The sequence below is a fragment of the Delphinus delphis genome, chromosome 12, assembly GCF_949987515.2.
Source record: "Delphinus delphis chromosome 12, mDelDel1.2, whole genome shotgun sequence".
Taxonomy (NCBI): Eukaryota; Metazoa; Chordata; class Mammalia; order Artiodactyla; family Delphinidae; genus Delphinus; species Delphinus delphis.
In genome coordinates, this window is record NC_082694.2 from 71,745,964 (window position 1) to 71,770,063 (window position 24,100).

General features: G+C 40.4%; 2 protein-coding genes across 3 annotated transcripts in view; one reads left to right on the plus strand and one right to left on the minus strand.

The window, feature by feature from the left end:
* LOC132435082 (protein FAM228B) overlaps nt 1-24,100 on the minus strand; it is a 68,319-nt gene that overhangs the window by 18,257 nt on the left and 25,962 nt on the right. For both annotated transcript variants that reach the window (XM_060027022.1, XM_060027023.1), the window contains exons 3-7: nt 17,974-18,057; nt 15,978-16,105; nt 2,763-2,831; nt 1,070-1,261; nt 318-398 (exon numbers count right to left, since the gene is read on the minus strand). In XM_060027022.1, the coding sequence (XP_059883005.1) occupies nt 318-398; nt 1,070-1,261; nt 2,763-2,831; nt 15,978-16,105; nt 17,974-18,022 (519 nt within the window). In that variant the 5' untranslated portion in view covers nt 18,023-18,057. The remainder of the gene's footprint in view (nt 1-317; nt 399-1,069; nt 1,262-2,762; nt 2,832-15,977; nt 16,106-17,973; nt 18,058-24,100) is intronic.
* Nucleotides 17,486-24,099, plus strand: PFN4 (profilin family member 4). Its single transcript, XM_060027026.1, has 4 exons — nt 17,486-18,068; nt 18,359-18,496; nt 19,304-19,409; nt 22,353-24,099. The coding sequence occupies exons 1-4, from the start codon at nt 17,952-17,954 to the stop codon at nt 22,379-22,381; spliced, it is 390 nt and encodes a 129-aa protein (XP_059883009.1). The 5' UTR covers nt 17,486-17,951; the 3' UTR covers nt 22,382-24,099.

Genomic DNA, 24,100 nt, shown 5'->3' on the forward strand with positions numbered 1-24,100 from the left:
GTGGTCTCTTATTATTTATTTTAAAATTGATTTTCTCATTTACATATCATAAAAATATATTACTTTTGTAACAAATTTAAAAGTCTGAAATTTTTTAACGTTATCTATCACCCAATTATTATACAATATTTTCAAATTTTACAGAGGTTTAATTTACTTTGGACTTTGGCTTTTTTGTTCCTTTCTAAGATATGGAGATGGGACATGATTCTTAAGATTTTACTGCATTCATTGGAAATCACTAAAGGACTACTTATATATTAGGACTGCTCAAAAAAACAAACCACATAATACCAAAGTTAAAATTAGAAATCTACCTTCAGAAAATTCGGGTCCTCTTTTTTCATGTAAAAAGGATCATATTCTTTTGGATCATAATGCTCTATAAATGCATTTCCCTATAGGAAGGAAATAAAACCACACATAAGAACAAGCAGTCCATAATTAATTTTGAGCATAACAGGACTCAAGAGTCAAACACACAGTTCCACTCTTATGCTTTGAAATGGCATCAATGACAGATGCAAAAGGGAAGGGAAGACCAAATTGGAAATTAAATTTAATGTATTTAAGTAAGAAATATTATAGTGATAGAAGGAATCTACTTAAAATTTGCAAGATTTTAATAAAGGATGTTGGAACACTAAAAGATACAGGAATTTGTTTTTAGGTACTTAATATTCAAACATCTCAGATCTCTTAAAAATGCCAGGAGAACAGAAATATTTTATAGCTTTATAAATAATCAAGTTCCAGAATAAAAAACAAAAAATTCAAAAAAACATATATCTTGAACCTAGAGTCCAATTTTTTTAAATTGGTATATAAAATTAACAATTACATAGGAGAAAGAAAGAAAAATTATACTAATGTACACATTTAAATTCAGACCTAACCCTTTCCCTCCATCCTTTCCACATGCCCTGGATTTAAGAATAGTATGTGCTATAACGGAGTACAGATTACACATATACAGAATTGGGAAGGGCAGGCTGTTTGGATGATTATAAATAAAGATAACTGTAGCTTTTAAAGCAACTGAAAAAAGTAATAAATGATCTCTTAGTACCTTTTTATTTACGTATTTTAAAAAAGCATCTAATTCCTCTTGTCTCCTTTTTATAATCTTCTTATGTGAAGCAACATTTTCTATAATTTTCTTCTGGAGAGGATCTGCCACATGATCAACCCATCTTTTATATAATATCTCTTTTTTTCTTGCATTTAAGAAGTCATGATGCTTTAAATATTTACCTAGTTCCTAGTAAACAGTGATAGGAAAGACAAATATATTATCTTAAAGTTTTCTTGTTCCAAATTTTAAACTTAATTTATATTCATAAGAATAACCCACAAAATCATCCATTAATTAAATCATTTGGTTGGCTTCTGTGTGACACACACAATACTGGAAACAAAGAATACATGAATAAATTAGACAACATGCCTGCTCTCCCTGGAAGACAGACAACAAAACAAATCTACAAAACAACAGGAGGAGGGACCATGTAGCAAGAGATATATGGGGTTCAAACAGATACTAGTATACCAGTGTTCACTGCATCATTACTCACAATAGCCAAAAGGTGGAAACAACTCCAGTGTTCATCAACAGATGAAGGTATAAACAAAATGTGGTATATACGTATAATGGAATATTATACAATCATAAAAAGGAGTGAAGTTCTGACACATGCTACAACATGGATGAACCTTAAAAGCAATATGCTAAGTGAAATATGACAGACACAAAAGGATAAATATTGTAGGATTCCACTTATATGAAATGTCTAGAATAGGCAAATTCATAGAGACAGAAAATAAATTAGATGTTACCAGAGGTTTGCGCAGGAGAGCTGGGAAGTTACTACTTAATGACTACAAAGTTTTGGTTGGGGTGATGAAAAAGGTTTAGAAATACATAGTGGTTATGGTTGCTCAACAGATAAATGTAATTAATGTCACTGAACTGTACACTCAAAAATGGTTAAAAAGCAAATTTTATGTTATATATATTTTACAATAGAAAAATTAAATTTTTTAAAAGATTTCCAAATTGGTAGACATTTGGGATGGGCCTTAAAGAACAGAGTTATCTAGGAAGAGAAGGAACGACACAGAATGAGGAAGAAGAATATTCTATGGAGGGAATTCCCCGGCGGTCCAGTCATTAGGACTCCACACCTTCACTGCCGAGGGGCCGAGTTCAATCCCTGGTCAGGGAACTAAGATCCCACAAGCCGCACAGCACAGCCAGAAAAAAAAATAAGAATACCTAGTGACTCCACAGAAGCCCCACTAACACGAAGGAACAAGTGAGTAGGAGGAAACTCTTATAAGGTATCTATAAAAGAGTCCTCACAAAGTATAGGAAGAGAGGAACTAAATTAAAGCAATCTCAGAGCTCTTTTAAGTTCAATCCTAAAGGCTAATGAGTGTTTTAATTGTTTTCTATATTTTCTAAATTTTTTTTTTTTTTTTGGCGGTACGCGGGCCTCTCACTGTTGTGGCCTCTCCCGTTGCGGAGCATAGGCTCCAGACGCGCAGGCACGGTGGCCATGGCTCACAGGCCTAGCCGCTCCGCGGAATGTGGGATCCTCCCGGACCGGGGCACGAACCTGTGTCCCCTGCATCGGCAGGCAGACTCTCAACCACTGCGCCACCAGGGAAGCCCCCTAAAATTTTTATAATGACAATGTACTACATCTGAAATGGAAAAACAAAATTTAATTTTTGAGACACATTCTGCAGCCAATCCTTACCTTAATTATATAATTTTCTCTGTATAATATTGATTGAATAGCTGCATCAATATCTTCTTTAGCTAATGCCTAAAATGACAGAATGACATTTTGAAAATCAAATATTTGAAAATTAAATTATTAATACTACCTAGACTCATAATATTTTATGTGACATACATATCCCTGGAAAGTTCTCTATAAATCCAATTTTTCTACTTCAAATCATATCATCAGTACTTTTTAAAGAGGATTTGAATCTTTCTGCTCTCAGCTACAGTTCACTCTCGGGAAAAAATAACTCAGATCACAGACATTTTGAGTCCCAATATGGTCAAATGACTTCGCCCAGACACACATGGTAGGTAAAACCCATCTTTTTTCACATCCTATAAAGTGATACAATCAGGCCTCTATTTGAATTCATTTACTCTGAATGAATTCTATTTGAATTCATTTAGTCATTATAGCTATCAAATATTAATACTTTTTATGAACAAGCCACATTTTCAGTATTTTAAAGCAACACAATCTTCAGGAAATAGCTCATAAAATTAAATTTTTCCATTTTCATAACAAATTTTCCACAATTAAACATGTCAGAAAATGCAAGAGGTTGATTTCTAGCATACATGTGAATGTAATTAACATCACTGACTTACACACTTAAAAATAGTTAAAAAGAGTAAATTTTATGATATAATTTTTCCACAATGGAAAAAATGATTAATAATAAAAGAGTCCCAAAGTGGGCATTTGGGATGGGCCTTTGAAATCCTCTCATAATTACACAAAAATAAAATATTCTCAAATTAACTGTCATTGGAATTAGTTGTCTTCACTTCCACTACCCTTGTTTTCCAGAATAGATGAGTAAAATCTCAAAATCTAAGAACTAACCTTCCCCATTAACACACAAGGAAATTAAGGCTCAAGGGAGTTAAGCAACAACCAGAAGCCTAGAAAATCCTGCACGGAGCCCAGAATTCAAACTCAAATGTATCTAACTCTAAATTCATTTTCTTTGTCTTTCTGCCTCAGAGTTGCTATTCCTAGCAAATCTACTGCTGTCAAAACCAAGATGAGTACTGAAATATTAAAACCACCACCTGAAAACACTGGAGACTGACCCAGAGCAGGAGGAAACTAAAGGGTAGTCAACACTTGGAAAAAGAGAACAGCACTGGAAAAGTTTTCAGTTCTTTATGGACTTTTGTCTAACAGCAGGCCTCAGTCATAGCTAAACAAGGTAGCTCAAATGCAGACAGAAATACACAGTTTTACAGATTCAATAATTAGAAGACAGAGTTCAGGGCAACCATAGCAGCAGAAAAATGAAGAGGAGAAATACCTGAAAGGAGTAAGCCATAGACAGAATGCCACAAATTCTGCAGACCAAATCTCTGGCAGACGCTTGAACTACATAAGCACAAATCAGACTCCATGGAGCCCAGCTAAAGCTAAAAAAGACTAAACAGTGATTTCACCTGCTGCCAACTGCAGGAGAGACAAAGTTCAGAGTTCGTGTTCAGCCAAGTTAACTGCCTGCTAAAACAAAAACTCAGTATTAATCACAGGAACATAACAGAATCCAGACCCTTTACAATGTATCTCTCATAACGTCCAAAATCACTAGACAAATAGGAAAACGTGACCCTTACACAGAAAGACAATCAACTGGAGACCAACTCTGAGATGGCCCATATGTTGGAATTAGCAGACAAGGATTCTAGGTCAACTATTATAGCTATGTTTAAGAAGTTATAGGAAAATATGCTCATAATGAATGAATAGAAAACCTCAGCAGAAAAATAGAGACTGAAAAATAACCAAGTGGAAAATACAGTTCTTAAATTTAAAAAACAAACAAACTTAAATGGGCTTAACAGCAGATTGAAGATGACATAAAAAGAGTCAGTGAACTTGAATTCAAATCATTAGAATTTATCCAATCTGGGAAACAGGAAGAAAAAAGACTGGAAAATGAATAGAGTTGTAGCAACTTATGAGACAATAGCAAAAGGTTCAACAAGTTGATAACTGGAGTCCTAGAAATGATAAATAAAAGAATGGAATAGGAGAAGAAAGAAAGTTAGGAAGGAAGATAGAATAAGAGGGAACAGATTTATCCTCCTACCTTAAAAAAAAAAAAGTTAAACAACAGTTCAAGACACTGGACATCAGGCTATGAAGGACAGTGGCCCCTGAGATACAGAACACAAGGTAAGCCTTAAAATAGCTCAATAGAGCCTGGAGAGAATTTCCAGACTGTGGCACAGAGAGGAGGAAATCAGGTGGAATCCACCTGTCTCCCTGAAATGAGCAGGGGAGCTGGGAGTCTGGGGAGGCCAGGGTAGCTACAGTTCATAGAGCACAGTACCAGAGGGAAGAAAGTCATACAGAGAAAGAGCTTTAGGGATCTGCAGAGAATTAGATCTGTAGAGGGTCCCCCTTGCATCTTCAGGTGAATGCTGAACACTATATGCATGTGGGGAAACTACCCAAAGAAACACTGGGCAAAGAAGTACCTGAAAGGATTAGGGGAACAATCCCTAGAGGTCACACAACCCCAGGAGTTATTCCTCTTAACATCAGCCAGGGTGACAAACTTTATGGTGCATAAAACAGAGTTGAGTACTTAGAGGGGTTTTACAAAATAAGTACTAAAGCAAAATTGGCCATACACTAAATGATACTACAGTTCTGTCTAACAAAGCTTGGTGGCAAGACATGAAAAAAATCAGACTGTGTCCAAGTAACTTAACCGCATACCAGAACAAAGCTCAGCATATTTATTGGAAATCAAAGATATCCAGCACTCAACAAGGAAAAATTCACATCTGGCATCCAATTAAAAACATCACCAGGCATACAGGTCATGGAAGAAACCTAAATGTCCATCGACAGACGAATGGATAAAGAAGTGTGGCACATATATACAATGGAATATTACTCAGCCATATTGGATAAAAAGGAACAAAATTGAGTCATTTGCTGAGACGTGGATGGACTTAGAGACTGCCATACAGAGTGAAGTAAGTCAGAAAGAGAAAAACAAATATCGTATATTAACGCATGTATGTGGAACCTAGAAAAATGTTACAGATGAACCAGTTTGCAGGGCAGAGGTTGAGACACAGATGTAGAGAACAAACGTATGGACACCAAGGGGGGAAAACCGCGGTGGGGTGGGGATGGTGGTGTGCTGAATTGGACGATTGGGATTGACATGTATACACTGATGTGTATAAAACTGATGACTAATAAGAACCTGCAATATAAAAAAACAAACAAAAAAAAAACAACTAATACTAAACTTTCTTTGGGTTATTTGTATGGAAATATGTTTATATAAATGTTTCAGACATTACATGAAATTTCTAAAAATCTTATATGTTCTGGTATAATGTTATAAGTCATAATTCTAGTTATTACTTTAAAATGTATATCTCAGAAATTAAAAAAAAAAAATCACCAGGCATATAAAGAAGCAGGAAAATTTGACTAATGAAAAGAATCAATCAAAACTACCCCAGAGGAGACTTCCTTGTGTTCCAGTGGCTAAGACTCCATGCTCCCAATGCAGGGGGCCTAAGTTTGATCCCTGCTCAGGGAACTAGATCCCACATGCCGCAACTAAGAGTTTGCAGGCCGCAACTAAAGATCCCACATGCTGCAACTAAGGATCCCACACCCAGCAACGAAGACCTGGTGCAGCCAAATAAATATTTTTTAAAAAAACTACCCCAGAAATGACACAGATGATATAATTATTAGACCAAGACATTAAAATAGTTCATAAGTGCAGGAAGCTAGACGAAACAGCAGACGTTTTGAGACACAGAAGATTTTTTAAAAGGCCCCCTAAAAACTTAAGGGATAAAAACCACAATGTCTGAAATGAAAAATACAACAGACAGGATTATCAACAGACTGGGTATTACAGAAGAAATGATTAGTAAAGTTAAAATCGTAATAGAAGCTGTCCAAAATGAAATGCAGGGAGGAAAAGTATGAAAAAGTTTAACAGATAATCAGTGGGCTATGGGATAGCTTTAAGCAGGCGATTAAACATGTAATTTTATTTCCCAAAAGGAGAAGGGGTGGGGTAGAAAAAATATTTTAAGAAACGATGGCTGAAATTTTTCCAAATGTGTTGGGAACTATACGCTCACCAATACTAGAGGTTCAATGAACTCTAAGCAGTAGAGAAACTGGAACCTTCATACATTGCTGATGAGAATGTAAAATGGTACAGCCACTGTTGGAAACAGTAGGCAGCTCCTCAAAAAGTTAAACACAGAATTACCATATGACTTAGCAATTCCATTCCTAGGTTATATACCCAAGACAGCTGAAAACATATGTTCACACAAAAACTTGTATACAATGTTCACAGCAGCATTGTTCATAATAGTCAAAAACCAGAAAAAATCCAAATGCCCATCCACTGATGAATGGATAAATAAAATGTGGTATATCCATATACTGGAGTATCATTTGGCCATAAAAAAGAATGAAGTGCTGATACATGCTACAACATGGATGAACCATGAAAACAGTATGCTAAGTGGAAGAAGTCAGACACAAAGGACCACATACTACATGATTCCATTTGTATACAATGTCCAGAATAGACAAATCTAAGAGAAAGTAGATTAGCAGTTGCCAGAGAACAAGGGAGAAGGGAATGGACAAGGACTGCTAAACGGTATGAGTTTCCTTTTTGGGGTGATGAAAATGTTCTGGAATTAGAGAGGTGATGGTTATACAACCTTGTGGATATACTAAAAACCACTGAATTGTACACTTTAAGGTAGTGAATTTTAAATTAAAAAATGCACGGGCTTCCCTGGTGGCGCAGTGGTTGAGAGTCCACCTGCCAATGCAGGGGACACGGGTTCGTGCCCCGGTCCGGGAGGATTCCACATGCCACGGAGCGGCTGGGCCCAAGGGCCATGGCCGCTGAGCCTGCGTGTCCGGAGCCTGTGCTCCACAATGGGAGAGGCCACAACAGTGAGAGGCCCGAGTACCACAAAAAAACAATGACAACAAAAAAAAAAAACACACAATGAGGGACTTCCCTGATAGTCCAGTGGTAAAGAATCCGCCTTACAATGCAGGGGACGCAGGTTCGATCCCTAGTCGGGGAACTGGGATCCCACATGCCATAGGGCAACTAAGCTCGCGTGCCACAACTACTGAGCTTGCACACCTCAACTAGAGAGCCTGCGTGCCGCAAACTACAGAGCCCACGCACCCTGGAGCCTGCATGCCACAACTAGAGAAGAGAAAACTTGCATGCCACAACTAGAGAGAAGCCCGCGCACCACCACAAAGATCCCACATGCCTCAACAAAGATCCCACGAGCTGCAACTAGGACCCGACGCAGCCAAAAAATTTTTAATTTTTTTAAAACACCACACAATGAAACGTGACTCTACATCTTTTGAAATGTGACTCTACATCTTTTAGAATGTCTCAAAAGACTACACCTACACACACACACACACACACACACACACACACACACACGAACACACACAGACTGTACCAAATGTTGGCTAGGATGTGAAACACTGGAACTCCCATACACTGCTAGTGGAAATATAAAATAATATAACTTTGGGCTTCCCTGGTGGCGCAGTGGTTGAGAGTCCGCCTGCCGATGCAGGAGACACGGGTTCGTGCCCCAGTCCAGGAAGATCCCACATGCCACAGAGCGGCTGGGTCCGTGAGCCATGGCCGCTGAGCCTGCGCATCCGGAGGCTGTGCTCCGCAACGGGAGAGGCCACAACAGTGAGAGGCCCGCGCACCAGAAAAATAAATAAATAAATAATATAATATAATATAATATAACTTTGGAAAACAGTTGGCAGTTTCATAAAATATTAAATTCATTTACCATATGACCTAGGCATTCTACAACTAGATGTTTACCCAACAGTAATGAAAATATATATCCATATAAAGACATGTACATGAATGTTCCTAACAGCTTTATTTATAATAGCCAAAAACTGTAAACAACCCAAACGTCCAATGACAGAATAGACAAACTGGGGTATATAGCATTCAGCAAAAAAAAAAAGGAACTGAGTACTGAAACATGAAACAACATGGATGAATTGCAAATTATACTGAGTGAAAGAAGCCTGACAAAAATAATACATAACATTATATTTGTATAAAAAAATTTAAATGTAAAATAAACTATAGTGAGATTGGTTCAAGATCCGGAGTAGAAGGACGTGCTCTCACTCCCTCCTGAGAGAGCACCGGAATCACAACTAACTGCTAAACAATCATCAACAGGAAGACACTGTAACTCACCAAAAAAGATACCCCACATCCAAAGACAAAGGAGAAGCCACAATGAGATGGTAGGAGGGGTGCAATCACAATAAAATCAAACCCCATATCTCCTGGGTGGGTGACTCACAAACTGGAGAACACTTATACCACAAGAGTCCACCCACTGGAGTGAAGGTTCTGAGCCCCACATCAGGCTTCCCAACCTGGGGATCCGGCAACAGAAGGAGGAATTCCTAAAGACTCAGACGTTGAAGGCTAGCGGGATTTGACTGCAGGACTTTGACAGGATTGGTGGAAACAGAGACTCCACTCTTGGAGGGCACACACAAAGTAGTGTGCACATCGGGACCCAGGGGAACGAGCAGTGACCCCATAGGAGACTGAACTAGAACTACCTGCTAGTGTTGGAGGGTCTCCTGCAGAGGCGGGGGTGGCTGTGTCTCACCGTGAGGACAAGGACAATGGCAGCAGAAGTTCTGGGAAGTACTCCTTGGCGTGAGCCCTCCCAGAGTCCATCATTAGCCCCACCAAAGAGCCCAGGTAGGCTCCAGTGTTGGGTTGCCTCAGGCCAAACAACCAATAGGGAGGGAACCCAGCCCCACCCATCAGCAGTCAGGTGGATTAAAGTTTTACTGAGCTCTGCCCACCAGAGCAACAGCCAGCTCTACCCACCACCAGTCCCTCCCATCAGGAAACTTGCACAAGCCTCTTAGATAACCTCATCCACCAGAGGGCAGACAGCAGAAGCAAGAACTACAATTCTGCAGCCTGTGGAACAAAAACCACATTCACAGAAAGACAGATAAGATGAAAAGGCAAAGGGCTATGTACCAGATGAAGGAACAAGACAAAACTCCAGAAAAACAACTAAATGAAGTGGAGATAGGCAACCTTCCAGAAAAAGAACTCAGAATAATGATAGTGAAGATGATCCAGGACCTCGGAAACAGAATGGAGGCAAAGATCGAGAAGATGCAAGAAATGTTTAACAAAGACCTAGAAGAATTAAAGAACAAAGAGAGATGAAAAATACAATAACTGAAATGAAAAATACATTAGAAGGAATCAATACCAGAATAACTGAGGCAGAAGAACGGGTAAGTGACCTGGAAGACACAATGGTGGAATTCACTGCTGCAGAACAGAATACAGAAAAAAGAATGAAAAGAAATGAGGCCAGCCTAAGTGACCTCTGGGACAACATTAAAGGCAACAACATTCACATTATAGGGGTCCCAGAAGGAGAAGAGAGAGAGAAAGGACCTGAGAAAACATTTGAAGAGATTATAGTCGAAAACTTCCCAAACATGGGGAAGGAAATTGCCACCCAAGTCCAGAAAGCGTAGAGTCCCATACAGGATAAACCCAAGGAGAAACACACCGAGACACATAGCAATCAAATTGGCAAAAATTAAAGACAAAGAAAAATTACTGAAAGCAGCAAGGGAAAAACGACAAATAACATACAAGGGAACTCCCATAAGGTTAACAGCTGATTTCTCAGCAGAAACTCTACAAGCCAGAAGGGAGTGGCATGATATACTTAAAGTGATGAAAGGGAAGAAACTACAGCCAAGATTACTCTACCCGGCAAAATCTCATTTAGATTCGATGGAGAAATCAAAAGCTTTACAGACAAGCAAAAGTTAACAGGATTCAGCACCACCAAACCAGCTCTACAACAAATGCTAAAGGAACTTCTCTAAGTGGAAAACACAAGAGAAGATAAGAACCTACAAAAACAAACCCAAAACAATTAAGAAAACGGTAATAGGAACATACATATCAACAATTACCTTAAATGTGAATGAATTAAATTAAATTAAATGTTCCAACCAAAAGACACAGGCTTGCTGAATGGATACAAAAACAAGACCCATATATATGCTGTCTACAAGAGACCCACTTCAGACCTAGGGACACATACAGACTGAAAGTGAGGGGATGGAAAAAGATATTCCATGCAAATGGAAATCAAAAGAATGCTGGAGTAGCAATAGTTGTATCAGATAAAATAGACTTTAAAATAAAGAATGTTACAAGAGACAAGGAAGGACACTACACAATGATCAAGGGATCAATCCGAGAAAAAGATATAACAATTATAAATATATATGCACCCAACATAGGAGCACCTCAATATATAAGGCAACTGCTAACAGCTATAAAAGAGGAAATCGACAGTAACACAATAACAGTGGGGGACTTTAAAACCTCACACCAATGGACAGCTCATCCAAACAGAAAATTAATAAGGAAATACAAGCTTTAAATGACACAATAGGCCAGATAGATTTAATTGATATTTATAGGACATTCCATCCAAACACAGCAGATCACACTTTCTTCTCAAGTGCGCACAGAACATTCTCTAGGATAGATCACAACTTGGGTCACAAATCAAGCCCTAGTAAATTTAAGAAAATTGAAATCATATTAAGCATCTTTTCTGACCACAACGCTATGAGATTAGAAATCAATTACAGGAAAACAAATGTAAAAAACACAAACACAGGGAGGCTAAACAATACGTTACTAAATAACCAATAGATCACTGAAGAAATTAAAGGGGAAATCAAAAAATACCTAGAGACAAATGACAATGAAAACACAACGATCCAAAACCTATGGGATGCAGCAAAAGCAGTTCTAAGAGGGAAGTTTATAGCAATACAATCCCACCTCAAGAAACAACAAACATCTCAAATAAACCATCTAACCTTACACCTAAAGGAACTAGAGAAAGAAAAACAAATCCCAAGTTAGTAGAAGGAAAGAAATAATAAAGATCAGAGCTGAAATAAATGAAATAGAAACAAAGAAAACAATACCAAAGATCAATAAAACTAAAAGCTGGTTCTTTGAGAAGATAAACAAAATTGATAAACCATTAGCCAGACTCATCAAGAAAAAGAGGGAGAGGGCTTCCCTGGTGGCGCAGTGGTTGAGAGTCCGCCTGCCGATGCAGGTGACACGGTTCGTGCCCCGGTCTGGGAAGATCCCACATGCCACGGAGCGGCTAGGCCCGTGAGCCATGGCCGCTGAGCCTACACGTCCGGAGCCTGTGCTCTGCAACGGGAGAGGCCACAACAGTGAGAGGCCTGTGTACCGCAAAAAAAAAAAAGAAAAAGAAAAAGAGGGAGAGGACTCAAATCAATAAAATTAGAAATGAAAAAGGAGAAGTTACAACAGACACCGCAGAAATATAAACCATCCTAAGAGACTACTACAAGCAACTCTATGCCAATAAAATGGACAACCTGGAAAAAATGGACAAATTCTTAGAAAGGTATATCCTTCCAAGACAAAACCAGGAAGAATTAGAAAATATGAACAGACCAATCAGAAGTAATGAAATTGAAACCGTGATTAAAAATCTTCCAACAGGGCTTCCCTGGTGGCGCAGTGGTTGAGGGTCTGCCTGCCAACGCAGGGGACATGGGTTCGTGCCCCGGTCCAGGAGGATTCCCACGTGCCGCGGATTGGCTGGGCCCGTGAGCCATGGCCGCTGAGCCTGCGCGTCTGGAGCCTGTGCTCCACAACAGGAGAGGCCACGGCAGTGAGAGGCCCGTGTACCGCAAAAAAAAAAAAAAATCTTCCAACAAACGAAAAGTCCAGGACCAGATGGCTTCACAGGTGAATTCTATCAAACATTTAGAGAAGAGTTAACAGCCATCCTTCTCAAACTCTTCCAAAAAACTGCAAAGAAACACTCCCAAACTCATTCTATGAGGCCACCATCACCCTGATACCAAAACCAGACAAAAATACCACAAAAAAAGAAAATTACAGACCAATATCACTCATGAATATAGATGCAAAAACCCTCAACAAAGTATTAGCAAACAGAATTCAACAACACATTAAAAGGATCATACACCATGATCAAGTGGGATTTATCCCAGGGATGCAAGGATTCTTCAATATACGTGAATCAATCAATGTGATACACCATATTAACAAATTGAAGAATAAAAACCATATGATCATCTCAATAGATGCAGAAAAAGCTTTTGACAAAATTCAACACCTATTTACGATAAAAAACTCTCCAGAAAGTGGGCACAGAGGGAAACTACCTCAACATAATTAAGGCCATATACGACAAACCCACAGCAAACATCATTCTCAATGGTGAAAAACTGAAAGCATTTCCTCTAAGATCAGGACGAAGACAAGGATGTCCACTCTCATCACTATTATTCAACACAGTCTTGGAAGTCCTAGCCACAGCAATCAGAGAAGAAAAAGAAATAAAAGGAATACAAATTGGAAAAGAGGAAGTAAAACTGTCACTGTTTGCAGATGACATGATACTATATATAGAGAATCCTAAAGATGCCACCAGGAAACTACTAGAGCTAATCAACACCATATGGTAAAGTTGCAGGATACACAATTAATGCACAGAAATCTCCTGCATTCCTATACACTAATGATGAAAAATCTGCAAGAGAAATTAAGGAAACACTCCCATTTACCATTGCAACAAAAAGAATAAAACACCGAAAAATAAACCTACCTAGGGAGACAAAAGACCTGTATGCAGAAAACTGTAAGACACTGATGAAAGAAATTAAAGATGATACAAACAGATGGAGAGATATACCATGTTGTTAGACTGGAAGAATCAATGTTGTGAAAATGACTATACTACCCAAAGCAATCTACAGATTCAATGCAATCCTTATCAAATTACCAATGGCATTTTTTACAGAACTAGAATAAAAAAATCTTAAAATTTGTATGGAGACACAAAAGACCCCGAATAGCCAAAGTGGTCTTGAGGGAAAAAAACGGAGCTGACTTCAGACTATACTACAAAGCTACACTAATCAAGACACTATGGTACTGGCACAAAAACAGAAATACAGATCAATGGAACAGGATAGAAAGCCCAGAGATAAACCCACACACCTATGGTCAACTAATCTATGACAAAGGAGGCAAGGATATACAATGGAGAAAAGACAGTCTCTTCAATAAGTGGTGCTGGAAAACTGGACAGCTACATGTAAAAGAATGAAATTAGAACACTCTGTAACACCATACACAAAAATAAACTCAAAATGGATTAGAGACCTAAATGTAAGACTGGACACTATAAAACTCTTAGAGGAAAACATAGGAAGAACACTCTTTGACAGAAATCGCAGCAAGATCTTTTTTGATCCAGCTCCTAGAATAATGGAAATAAAAACAAGAATAAACAAATGGGACCTAATGAAACTTAAAAGCTTTTCCACAGCAAAGGAAGATGAAAAGACAACACTCAGAATGCGAGAAAATATTTGCAAGCAAATCAACGGACAAAGGATTAATCTCCAAAATACCTAAACAGCTCATGCAGCTCAATATTAAGAAAACAAACAACCCAGGGCTTCCCTGGTGGCACAGTGGTTGAGAGTCCGCCTGCTGATGCAGGGGACACAGGTTTGTGCCCCGGTCCTGGAGGATCCCACATGCCGCGGAGCAGCTAGGCTCGTGAGCCATGGCCGCTGAGCCTGCGCATCCGGAGCCTGTGCTCCGCAACGGAAGAGGCCACAACAGTGAGAGGCCCGCGTACAGCCAAAAAAAAAAGAAAACAAACAACCCAATCCAAAAATGGGCAGAAGACCTAAATAGACATTTCTCTAAAGAAGACATACAGATGGCCAAGAAGCACATGAAAAGCTGCTCAACCTCACTAATTATTAGAGAAATGCAAATCAAAACTACAATGAGGTATCACCTCACACCAGCATCATCAGAAAATCGACAAGCAACAAATGCTGGGAAGGGCGTGGAGAAAAGGGAACCCTCTTGCACTGTTGGTGGGAATGTAAATTGATAAAGCCACTATGGAGAACAGTATGGAGGTTCCTTAAAAAACTAAAAACAGAATTACCACATGACCCACCAATCCCACTACTGGGTATATACCCAAAGAAAACCATAATTCATAAAGACACATGCACCCCAATGGTCACTGCAGCACTATTTACAATAGCCAGGACATGGAAGCAACCTAAATGCCCAGAAACAGACGAATGGATAAAGAAGATGTGGTACATATATACAATGGAATATTACTCAGCCACAAAAAGGAACAAAATTGAGTCATTTGTAGAGACGTGGAGGGATCTAGAGACTGTCATACAGAGTGAAGTAAGTCAGAAAGAGACAAACAAATATCGTATATTAACACATATATGTGGAACCTAGAAAAACGGTACAGATGAACCGGTTTGCAGGTCAGAAATAGAGACACAGATGTAGAGAACAAACGTATGGACACCAAGGGGGGGAAAGTGTTGGGGGGTGATAGTGGTGGGATGAATTGGGAGATTGGGATTGACATGTATATGCTAATATGTATAAAATGGATAATTAATAACGTGCTGTATAAAAAAATTCAAAAAAAAATTTAAAAAAATAAAAATAAAATTTAAGAAAAATAAAATAAACTATAGTGATAGAAAGCAGGCAGGGAGGGGGCACTCACAAAGGGACACAATGAGGAAACTTTGGAGGTACTGAATATGTTCACTGTCTCAACTGTGGTGATGGTTTCATGTGTGAATACATAGCTAGGAATTTATCAAACTGTACACTTTCAATATATGCAGTTTATTGTATATCAAGTATACCTTAATAAAGCTGTGTAGAAAAAAAGAATCTAAAAAAACAAAACCACAACATATATAAATTTGGGTGATGCAGTTAAAGCTTCAGAAGAAACTTCGTAACTCTGTTATACTAGAAAAGGTATATAACCCATGTTAAACTAGAAAATGGAGAGCAAAGTAAACACAAGGTTAATAAAAAGAAAGGGATAATAAAGAATAGAATAGAAAACACAGAGAATAAAATATTTAGCACAGGCCACTTGTCAGTGCAACCACCCAAGTATAAACTTCAGAATGCCACTACTACTGTACCTCCATGAAGGAAAGTGGCTGGGGCTCCAGCCATTCGTTTGAGCTCTTGAGCCTGGTAAGTCTGTCAGTTATCACATCACTGTCTGAACTTTTCATTGTGTTCACAAATAACAGAGCCCCTAGAAAAACTAAAAAATCAGCTTACTTAGTAACGAGAATTCAGATTTATTCTATTTGATTAATAATCACTATTCGTGGCCGTGAACGGACGTGGAACGGATTCTGAACTTTAGACACCCACACTTTCCCTAAGGAGAGGGGCCTTCACCCAGGATTCTGCTGGTGTCTTCCGAGCCAGCCTCCTTTAAGCAGGGGAGCTCTCTCCAGACCCACCCGCTGTCCCCTCGAATCCCAGGCTTCCCACAACGTGGCCCAATGGAGCCGGTGTGGCAATTCTCAGCCTGGCCTCTAGGAGTCGCATCTGCAGTTTTCGGAGTGGGCAGAGTTGCAGCCTTCTGGCTCCTGAAGCACACCCAGGATGGGCTTCTCACAGAAGGAAGGAAGGGCTTTTGAACACAATTAGCTTGTCTTCAAGCTCTGAGAGTCCCAAACCGCCACCCCCAGACCCGTCCAGCCCCGTCCAGCCCGTGCCTGAGGGAGAAGCACCCACGACGCCGCCCCTTCCCTCCTACCCCGCTGGCAAGGTGCGTGTGGCCTCCGCCCGGCCTGGAGGAAAAGCTGCAGGCCGCGACAGGTACCTCAGCTCCCCTCCCTCGACTGGCAGGGCCTTCGGTTCTCTGGCACCACGACAGGGCCGGGCCCGACAGCCCACGGCGCCTGAGTCGTCAGCTGCGGCGGGAGAGTGAGCCCGTCCCACCTGAGGTCCAGTCAGCTCGAGCCCGTCGCCTCGGTAGATTAAGAACGTTTCGTGTCCAGAGATTCGGTCGAGGCACCCCGCGACCCCTCCGCCGCGGCGGACAAGGAGTCCGCGCGCCGCCGAGGCGGCCGGTGGACTCCGAATTCCGCAGGACCGCCCAGTCCGGAGACTCGGCCGCTGCGTCCCTGAGTCCCGCGCAAATGCGCTACCGCAGACCAGCCTGGCTGAGAAGAAACCAGAAAAGTCGTAGCTCCGGCGCCCAACGGCTGGTCGTGGTCTGCGGTCGGGGCCGTAGCGCTTCTCGGTGACGGGCAGCTGCCGCAGCCAATAGCTGGGCTCGTCGCCCTCTCGCCCCGCCTCCCCCATCGTCCGTTGACCGCCGCATGCGCTTCAAGCCAGCTTTTGGTTGAGTGTTGGGCTCCTTCCCGAGAGCAAGGGGGCTTTTCCTGGTCAGGCCCGCCGCGATCCCCCAAACCCTCTGCCCCTCCTGTGCGTGTCCGCAGCCAACCAGACTGGACATTAACACACCCTCCCTCGCCCTCAGTAACCCCGCTCCAGGGAACCCCAGTGGGCCAAATCGCTGGGAAGGGAGTGGCGGGCTATGGGCTCCTTGGAATGACGAGTGTTTGTGGAGTTTGTCCCGATGAGGAGGGCCCAAGAAGACTTGGGAACCTGTGCGGAAAATGTCGCTTTAGGTTCCTTAAGGTGTTTTTAGTCCCCTGGGGTATTGATCAGTGTCCATAGTTGGTGCTGATGTTGGTCAGTGGGAAAGGAACGTGAGGACTCATGACCAGTATATCTCATTTAGTCTTGTTTACTTCAGTAGTTCTCCATTTCGTCAGGTTTTTAATTTTTTTAGTTTTAATCCTAGGTGATTCTGATGCAAACTATTGACACAGATAGAAAATTACGAGCTGTGATTTTCCAAACTCATAACCCTCTCTGTGAACTGATTTTCTATGATTCTGTTTTCCTCTTGAGTATTGGTGGGCACTGGATGATGGAACTCCATTTTCACCCTTCATCTTTTCAAAGTGCACATGCTGATATTAAAGCTGTCCAGGGTGTCTTAGGGACATTTGTATTCACAGGGCTTTTAAAAGCTAGCCAGAGCAGATGGTTTCAACTGCAGTTCCCTTTTTCAGGGCTGAGGGAGCATGAGCCATTTGCAGAACTTACTGTTAGATACACTCCTGGGAACGAAGCATGTAGACAGTGCAGCCCTCATCAAACTCCAGGAGCCGAGCCTATGTGTAGCATCACCTGGATTTAGTGTAAGAAAAAAACAGGCTTGGGCATAAGAGTTTAAATCTTTTTCTGTAAAGGCCATAGACAGTACATAAAAGAATGGGAGTGACTATGTTCCAATAAAACTTTATGAACACTGAAATTTGAATTTCATGTAATTTTTACATATCACAAAATATTATTATTTTGATTTTTTTTCAACTACTTAAAAATGTAAAAAGCATTCTTCATTTGCAGGCTTACAAAAACTGGTAGTGGTACAAATTTGGCCAGTCCACCATAGGTTGCCAACTTCTAGTCTATTTAACCTCTGCAGGTAATGCCCAGTGATGTCCGAACACTTGTGGATGGATTTGCCAAGAACCCTTTGAAAACCAGAAGAGAAGGATTGTATTTCAAGGAGAAGGACTACAAATGTGTCCGGGCAGATGACTATTCTCTTTATGCTAAGAGTGTGAGTGTTCAAGATTTGAAGACAACTTTGTAAAAACCTTAAGAAAAGAATTTGACTCCAGTTTTCAGTTCCTCTCCTGATACTATCTTTAAAACAGACTAAGCCTGTTACTGCAATGGCAATGTTTGAGATAGCAGTCTAGTGCCAGGAAGGCACATGTAAAAGAAAGTTCTAACAGAGAGCCTAGTTCTGAGAAATGTTCATTCCAGAATTTATCAACTGAACCTTGCCTGAACTGTCTCTTTCCACTGTAATTATTCCTCATACTCTACATTCTCCTTCTTTAAAAAACAAAGTGATATTACTCTTGTGCTTAAAACGTCTGTTGGTTCACTGTTGCCTATAAGGAATTAAGGGGATGACAGTCATATTTCTGTATGCCCTATATGATGGGTTAGGCACACTTCACCCACATTATAAAATAAGTAGCCTCATTTACAGATGAGGAAACTGAGGCTTAACCAGGTTAAATGACTCTTCCATAGTCATACAGCAGAAAATGGAGGTGCTGGGATTCAAGCCCAGAGCTATCTAATTCCAAAATGTATTTCCTTTCCGTGACATCTGTTGTTCTCACTGGGATAGGGGTATATTACAATCAATTCAGGAGCTTTTTTCAGAATACACATGCTGTTATTACAACAGTCTAAAACTTTTGACAACTAAATCAGTGAAAAAGAGCGGAGAGTCCAAAAACAAACATCATGAATATGGAAGTCAGGAAATGGTGAAAAATGTGGCTGGCGCGTAACTTCTTGTCCTGTAACTAGAACCAAGAGAAGGGCATTCTGTTTTATTTTTATCCAGGAAAATACTGGTGTGGTTGTTGTGAAGACCCGTCTGTATCTTCTGGTGGCAACTTACACTGAGGGCATGTATCCTAGTGTCTGTGTGGAAGCCACAGAGAAATTGGGTAAGTTTGCTCCCAATGCCTGTCTTTGTTCCCTGTGGTAGTCAAGTCTTCTGACTGCAAGTAACCCAATCAAACCAGCTAGGGTAGAAAGGAGGAATTTATTGGAAGGGTACCAGGGTTACTTATATAACCGGTGAAAGGACAGAATGCAGCTGAGCCACAAGGAAAATGGATTCCAGGGACTGGAACACTGCTAGCACTCTACTCTAGTCTCTCCTCCTAAGAGGGTCAGCTTTGTTCCATCCCATTGCAGACTGCCTCCTTTCCTAGTGGTGTCATGGTCAAGCCTTGCATCCTATCTCTTAATTTCTTTTAGAACCCTGATCTGACAAGTCTTAGATCATATAATTTACCTTTATATCAGTCAGCTGGGGTTAGGAGGTGGGAAAGGCAGGGTTAAAAAGCAGAGATGTAGTTGCTGGGGGCCATCCTCTATACAAGGATTTTCTACAGAAAAATAAATTACTGTGAGCCAGGCTTATTGGTGTCTGCTGCATTCCCCTTCCATGTCTCTACATTTTAAAATAAAGATCTAATGTAGAACTAACTGGGAAATTATATCTATGAGAGTTGAGCTTAATAAACGATAAATTGTATCTGTGTTTAGATTTTTTAATCTAAATTTAAATTTCTTTTTTTTAGCAGTTTTAGTAGTCGCTTTTAAAAAAAATATTTATTTGGCTGTGCCAGGTCTTAGTTGCAGCAGGCAGGCTCCTTAGTTGTGGCATGCAAACTCTTAGTTGCAGAATGCATGTGGGATCTAGTTCCCTGACCAGGGATCGAACCCAGGCCCCCTGCATTGGGAGCGCAGAGTCTTATCCACTGTGCCACCAGGGAAGTCACCTAAATTTAAATTTCTAAAAAAAAGTTTTTGTTGGAGTTGCTTGAACACTCCTTTGAGATAGGAGAATCCTCCATCTACTTCTGCTAGTGAGGAAAGCAGCCAACCTTTCATTCTTTCAACGAATTCTCAGTGACGACCTACATGTATGTGCACTGCACTATCCTAATAAACTAGGAAATCAAAGCTGGTTAAGATAGTCTCTGCTTTCCATGCCTCTATACGATACTGCTGCCCTATCTGCCTGAAATATCTTCCCTTTCTGTCCCTGCCCTTTCACATCCAGTTGGCAAATTCCTAATTATCATTGAAAACCCAAATCAGATCTTGGGCTTCTCTCTACTGTGCTATGTATTTTATGCATACCTTTATTATTACTGACATTAGAGTCCTTTGTTTACCTTGATTGTGAGTCCCTAGAAGGCAAAAATTTCGTCTTAATCCAGTCCCTAAAACAGTGTCTAATGATGAGTAGGAAATTAATGCATGTTTGATGAACAAATAAATGAATGACCTCTGCCTAGCAGAATCTGGGAGGGCTCCAGACAGCGGAATCTTTTTTTTTTTGATTAATTTTTATTGGAGTATAGTTGCTTTACAATGTTGTGTTGGTTTCTACTGTACAGCAAAGTGAATCAGCTATACGTATACATATATCCCATCTTTTTTGGATTTCCTTCCCATTTAGGTCACCACAGAGCATTAAGTAGAGTTCCCTGTGCCATACAGTAGGTTCTCATTAGTTATCTATTTTATACATAGTATCAATGGTGTATATATGTCAATCCCAATCTCCCAATTCCTCCCACCCGCTCCTTTCCCCCTTCGTACCCATAGTTTGTTCTCTACATTTGTGTCTCTATTTCTGCTTTGCAAATAAGATCATCTACACCGTTTTTCAGACAGCTGAATCTTAAAGGATTAATTGAGAAATTAACTACCATCACAGAAACTACACACACACAAAATGTATATAAGTACAGACCTTCACAGTTGTCATAAATAGTTCCCTGGCATGGATTGTCATAAACCATGCTACATGGCTGGCAATGAGGTATTCTAGGAGCAAATAGGACTGAGCGTAGGCAAGACACAACTTAGGAAGCACCTAACAGGAGGGGTGATTTCCAGCATGGGAGGAACAGGCAATTACAACCACCGAGGATCTTTCCTGAGCAGGTGTCAGGATTTAAGGGAGGTTCAGTTTCAGTAGCGTAGGGCAGGAGCAGGAGGACAGAATGGAGACTTGTATATCTGGGCTAATTATCAAATTAAAGCTATCCAGAAAAGGAAGCCAGGAAAATGAGCAATTAGGCTCTAAAGAGGCCAGACGCTATCCTATCAGCTGTGGCCCAGGGCTAATTCCCCAGGTATCCTGTGGAGAAGACCAGAGAAGTTGCCTGCCCACTGTAATGTAGATTCTGTGGCTGGCACCAAAGAGTGCTTAGGGCCACAAGAGACTCCAAAGAATGTGTGTTATTTAGAAGGACAGGGCTGACATCATTCCACTAAGATCTCACTACTCTGGGAAGGGATCGGCTATCTTGGAAGTGACTGAATGCTCATGAGGGATGGATGAGGCTGATATCCACTCAGGAGCCAGTTACTTATCTCATGTCTCTTTTTTTTTTTTGGCTGCGCCCACATCGCTGGCAGGTTTTGCAACCAGGGATTGAACCTGGGCCACCGCAGTGAAAGCGCTGAGTCCTAATCACTGGACCTCCAGGGAATTCCCTCATGTCTCATTACTCTATTTCCTTGACTTGTTTTTCTTTTAATTATATTTTTCTCTTTCAAAAATTATGCATGACAATTATAGAAAATTTGGGAAATAAAGAACTATTACAATTTTTTATTATGAAAGATTCTAGGAGCACTGTGTGTGTGTATATATAGATACACAAATATATATCTCCCCTAATAGACAATGAACTCCTTGAAGTCAGGGATTGGGTCTTAACTATCCAGTCATCCTTGTATCTCCAAGTACTTAGCACAGTGCCTAGCACGTGGTAGTTACGAACATTTATGGAATAAATGAATGAATCATATTGTGATAATGTACTGTTCATAAGTAATAACTATATTCTGTTTTCTTTCAGGAGAATATCTAAGAAGAAAAGGAAATTAAGTCATCAGAGGACTATGAAAGACAGCTTTTATGATTTTAGAAGAAAACTATAGATCCTAAAGAAAAAGTAATGCCTTATATTGTGGTTGAAAAATACTAGGCAGAAGATACTGAAAAGGAAGAATGAGTTAAGGAAGCAATTTTTCTTATTTCAAGAGATCCTCTTCTTTAATTGGAATTACTTAGTCCACTTTATTTGTTCCTTTTTTTTTTTTTAGTGTTGCTCATTGGCATGAATGTGAGGCATTTCACAGGGCATATGATAGTTTCACAGGGCATTTCTGTTGGGAGACTCCTCCATGAGTCTCTGTATTCCCACACATCTTGCTAGGTATGCCAAGAATACAAGGCCCTAACCACTCTTCATGCAGACCATTTCAGGGTTATGTTGCAGGAAGCAACCTTGAAAAATGAAGTGATGTCTCCCTTCAGAACCAAGGGCAAGCTTGCTTACTGCTTGCTCTGAAAGAGGTAGATTCCCTGAATTCAGTGTTCCTGTCCTAGAGTGCAGCTCACTGCATGTGTGGCATCTATCTGGTCCACATCACCCCTGTGGGACCTGGGGAAAAGGGGAACCAATGTAAAGACCACCCAACAACAGGCCACTCGTCAAGGTATCTGAGGGACACACTGCACTCCCCACCATCTGCAGGCATCTGATTTTGTTGAGCACTGGAAAGGTCTTCCCAAAAATCAACTCAAAAAGATTTCTGACTCCACCTCCCTCACTTCCTCCTAGTCCACACAACTTAGTGGGGTCAATGAATACAGCCTTCCCCAGAAAGGGTTCATCTCCTCTTGGTCACCTCCTGGGTGATGATCAGAATGATGAGGGTAGAGAGTATATATAACCTATTTTGAAAATTCAGGATTCTACCCTGATCATTCCTGGCCATGGTGCATCTTTCTTTCTCCTAATAGCAACCCCAGGCCAGTCTGTTTGTACAGCTTCCAAGTGTCCCTAGGGAGGGAATACCATAGGCCACTGGCATTTCTTGACATTACCATGCAGTTTTCTGAATTCCAGAAGCATGCTATCTGAGGCAAAGTGTCTTTCGCTAATGTTTATAAAATTCTCCCACTTTCAGGTTTTGCATAACAGCCTTTCAAGGAGCCTACCTCCAATACAATTCCTTTTCTGAGCTTGGGTGCCAAGAACTACAGATTTGTTCTGGGTGGTCAAGCTGACCACTGTCCGTTCATTCATTTATCTGTTCAGCTGCTTGATTCTTTTCTGAGTTAGAGGTAAAAGTACATTTAAAATTTACTTATTTAGCATTCGTTGAGTAGTCTACTGTGTGCTAGGTACTGTTGATACAAAAGTAAATAATATATACACCCCACCGCAGATAGGATTACAATTTAGTGAAGAAAATTTATAAATGAGTCACATTACCATGTGACAAATGCTGTAACAGATAGAAAAAAAGAACTGTAAAGCACAAAGCCTAAAGCAATCAACTGTGCATTCAGGAGCCTGAAAATGCATTTGAAGTGAATCTGGAAGAATAAGTAAGTACAGAAGAGAGCGAAAAGCATTCCAGGTTTAAGGAATAGCATATGCAAGTTCCTGTTGTGTGAAAAGAATGGTGAGAGGTTCAGTGTGGCTGGAAAATAGTATGTATGAGAGAATGATAAATGAAACTGGGAAGATGGATGGGACCAAAGGAGAAAAGGCTACTTTCTTCAGGGTAACTCAAAGGACATCAAGCAGTGTTG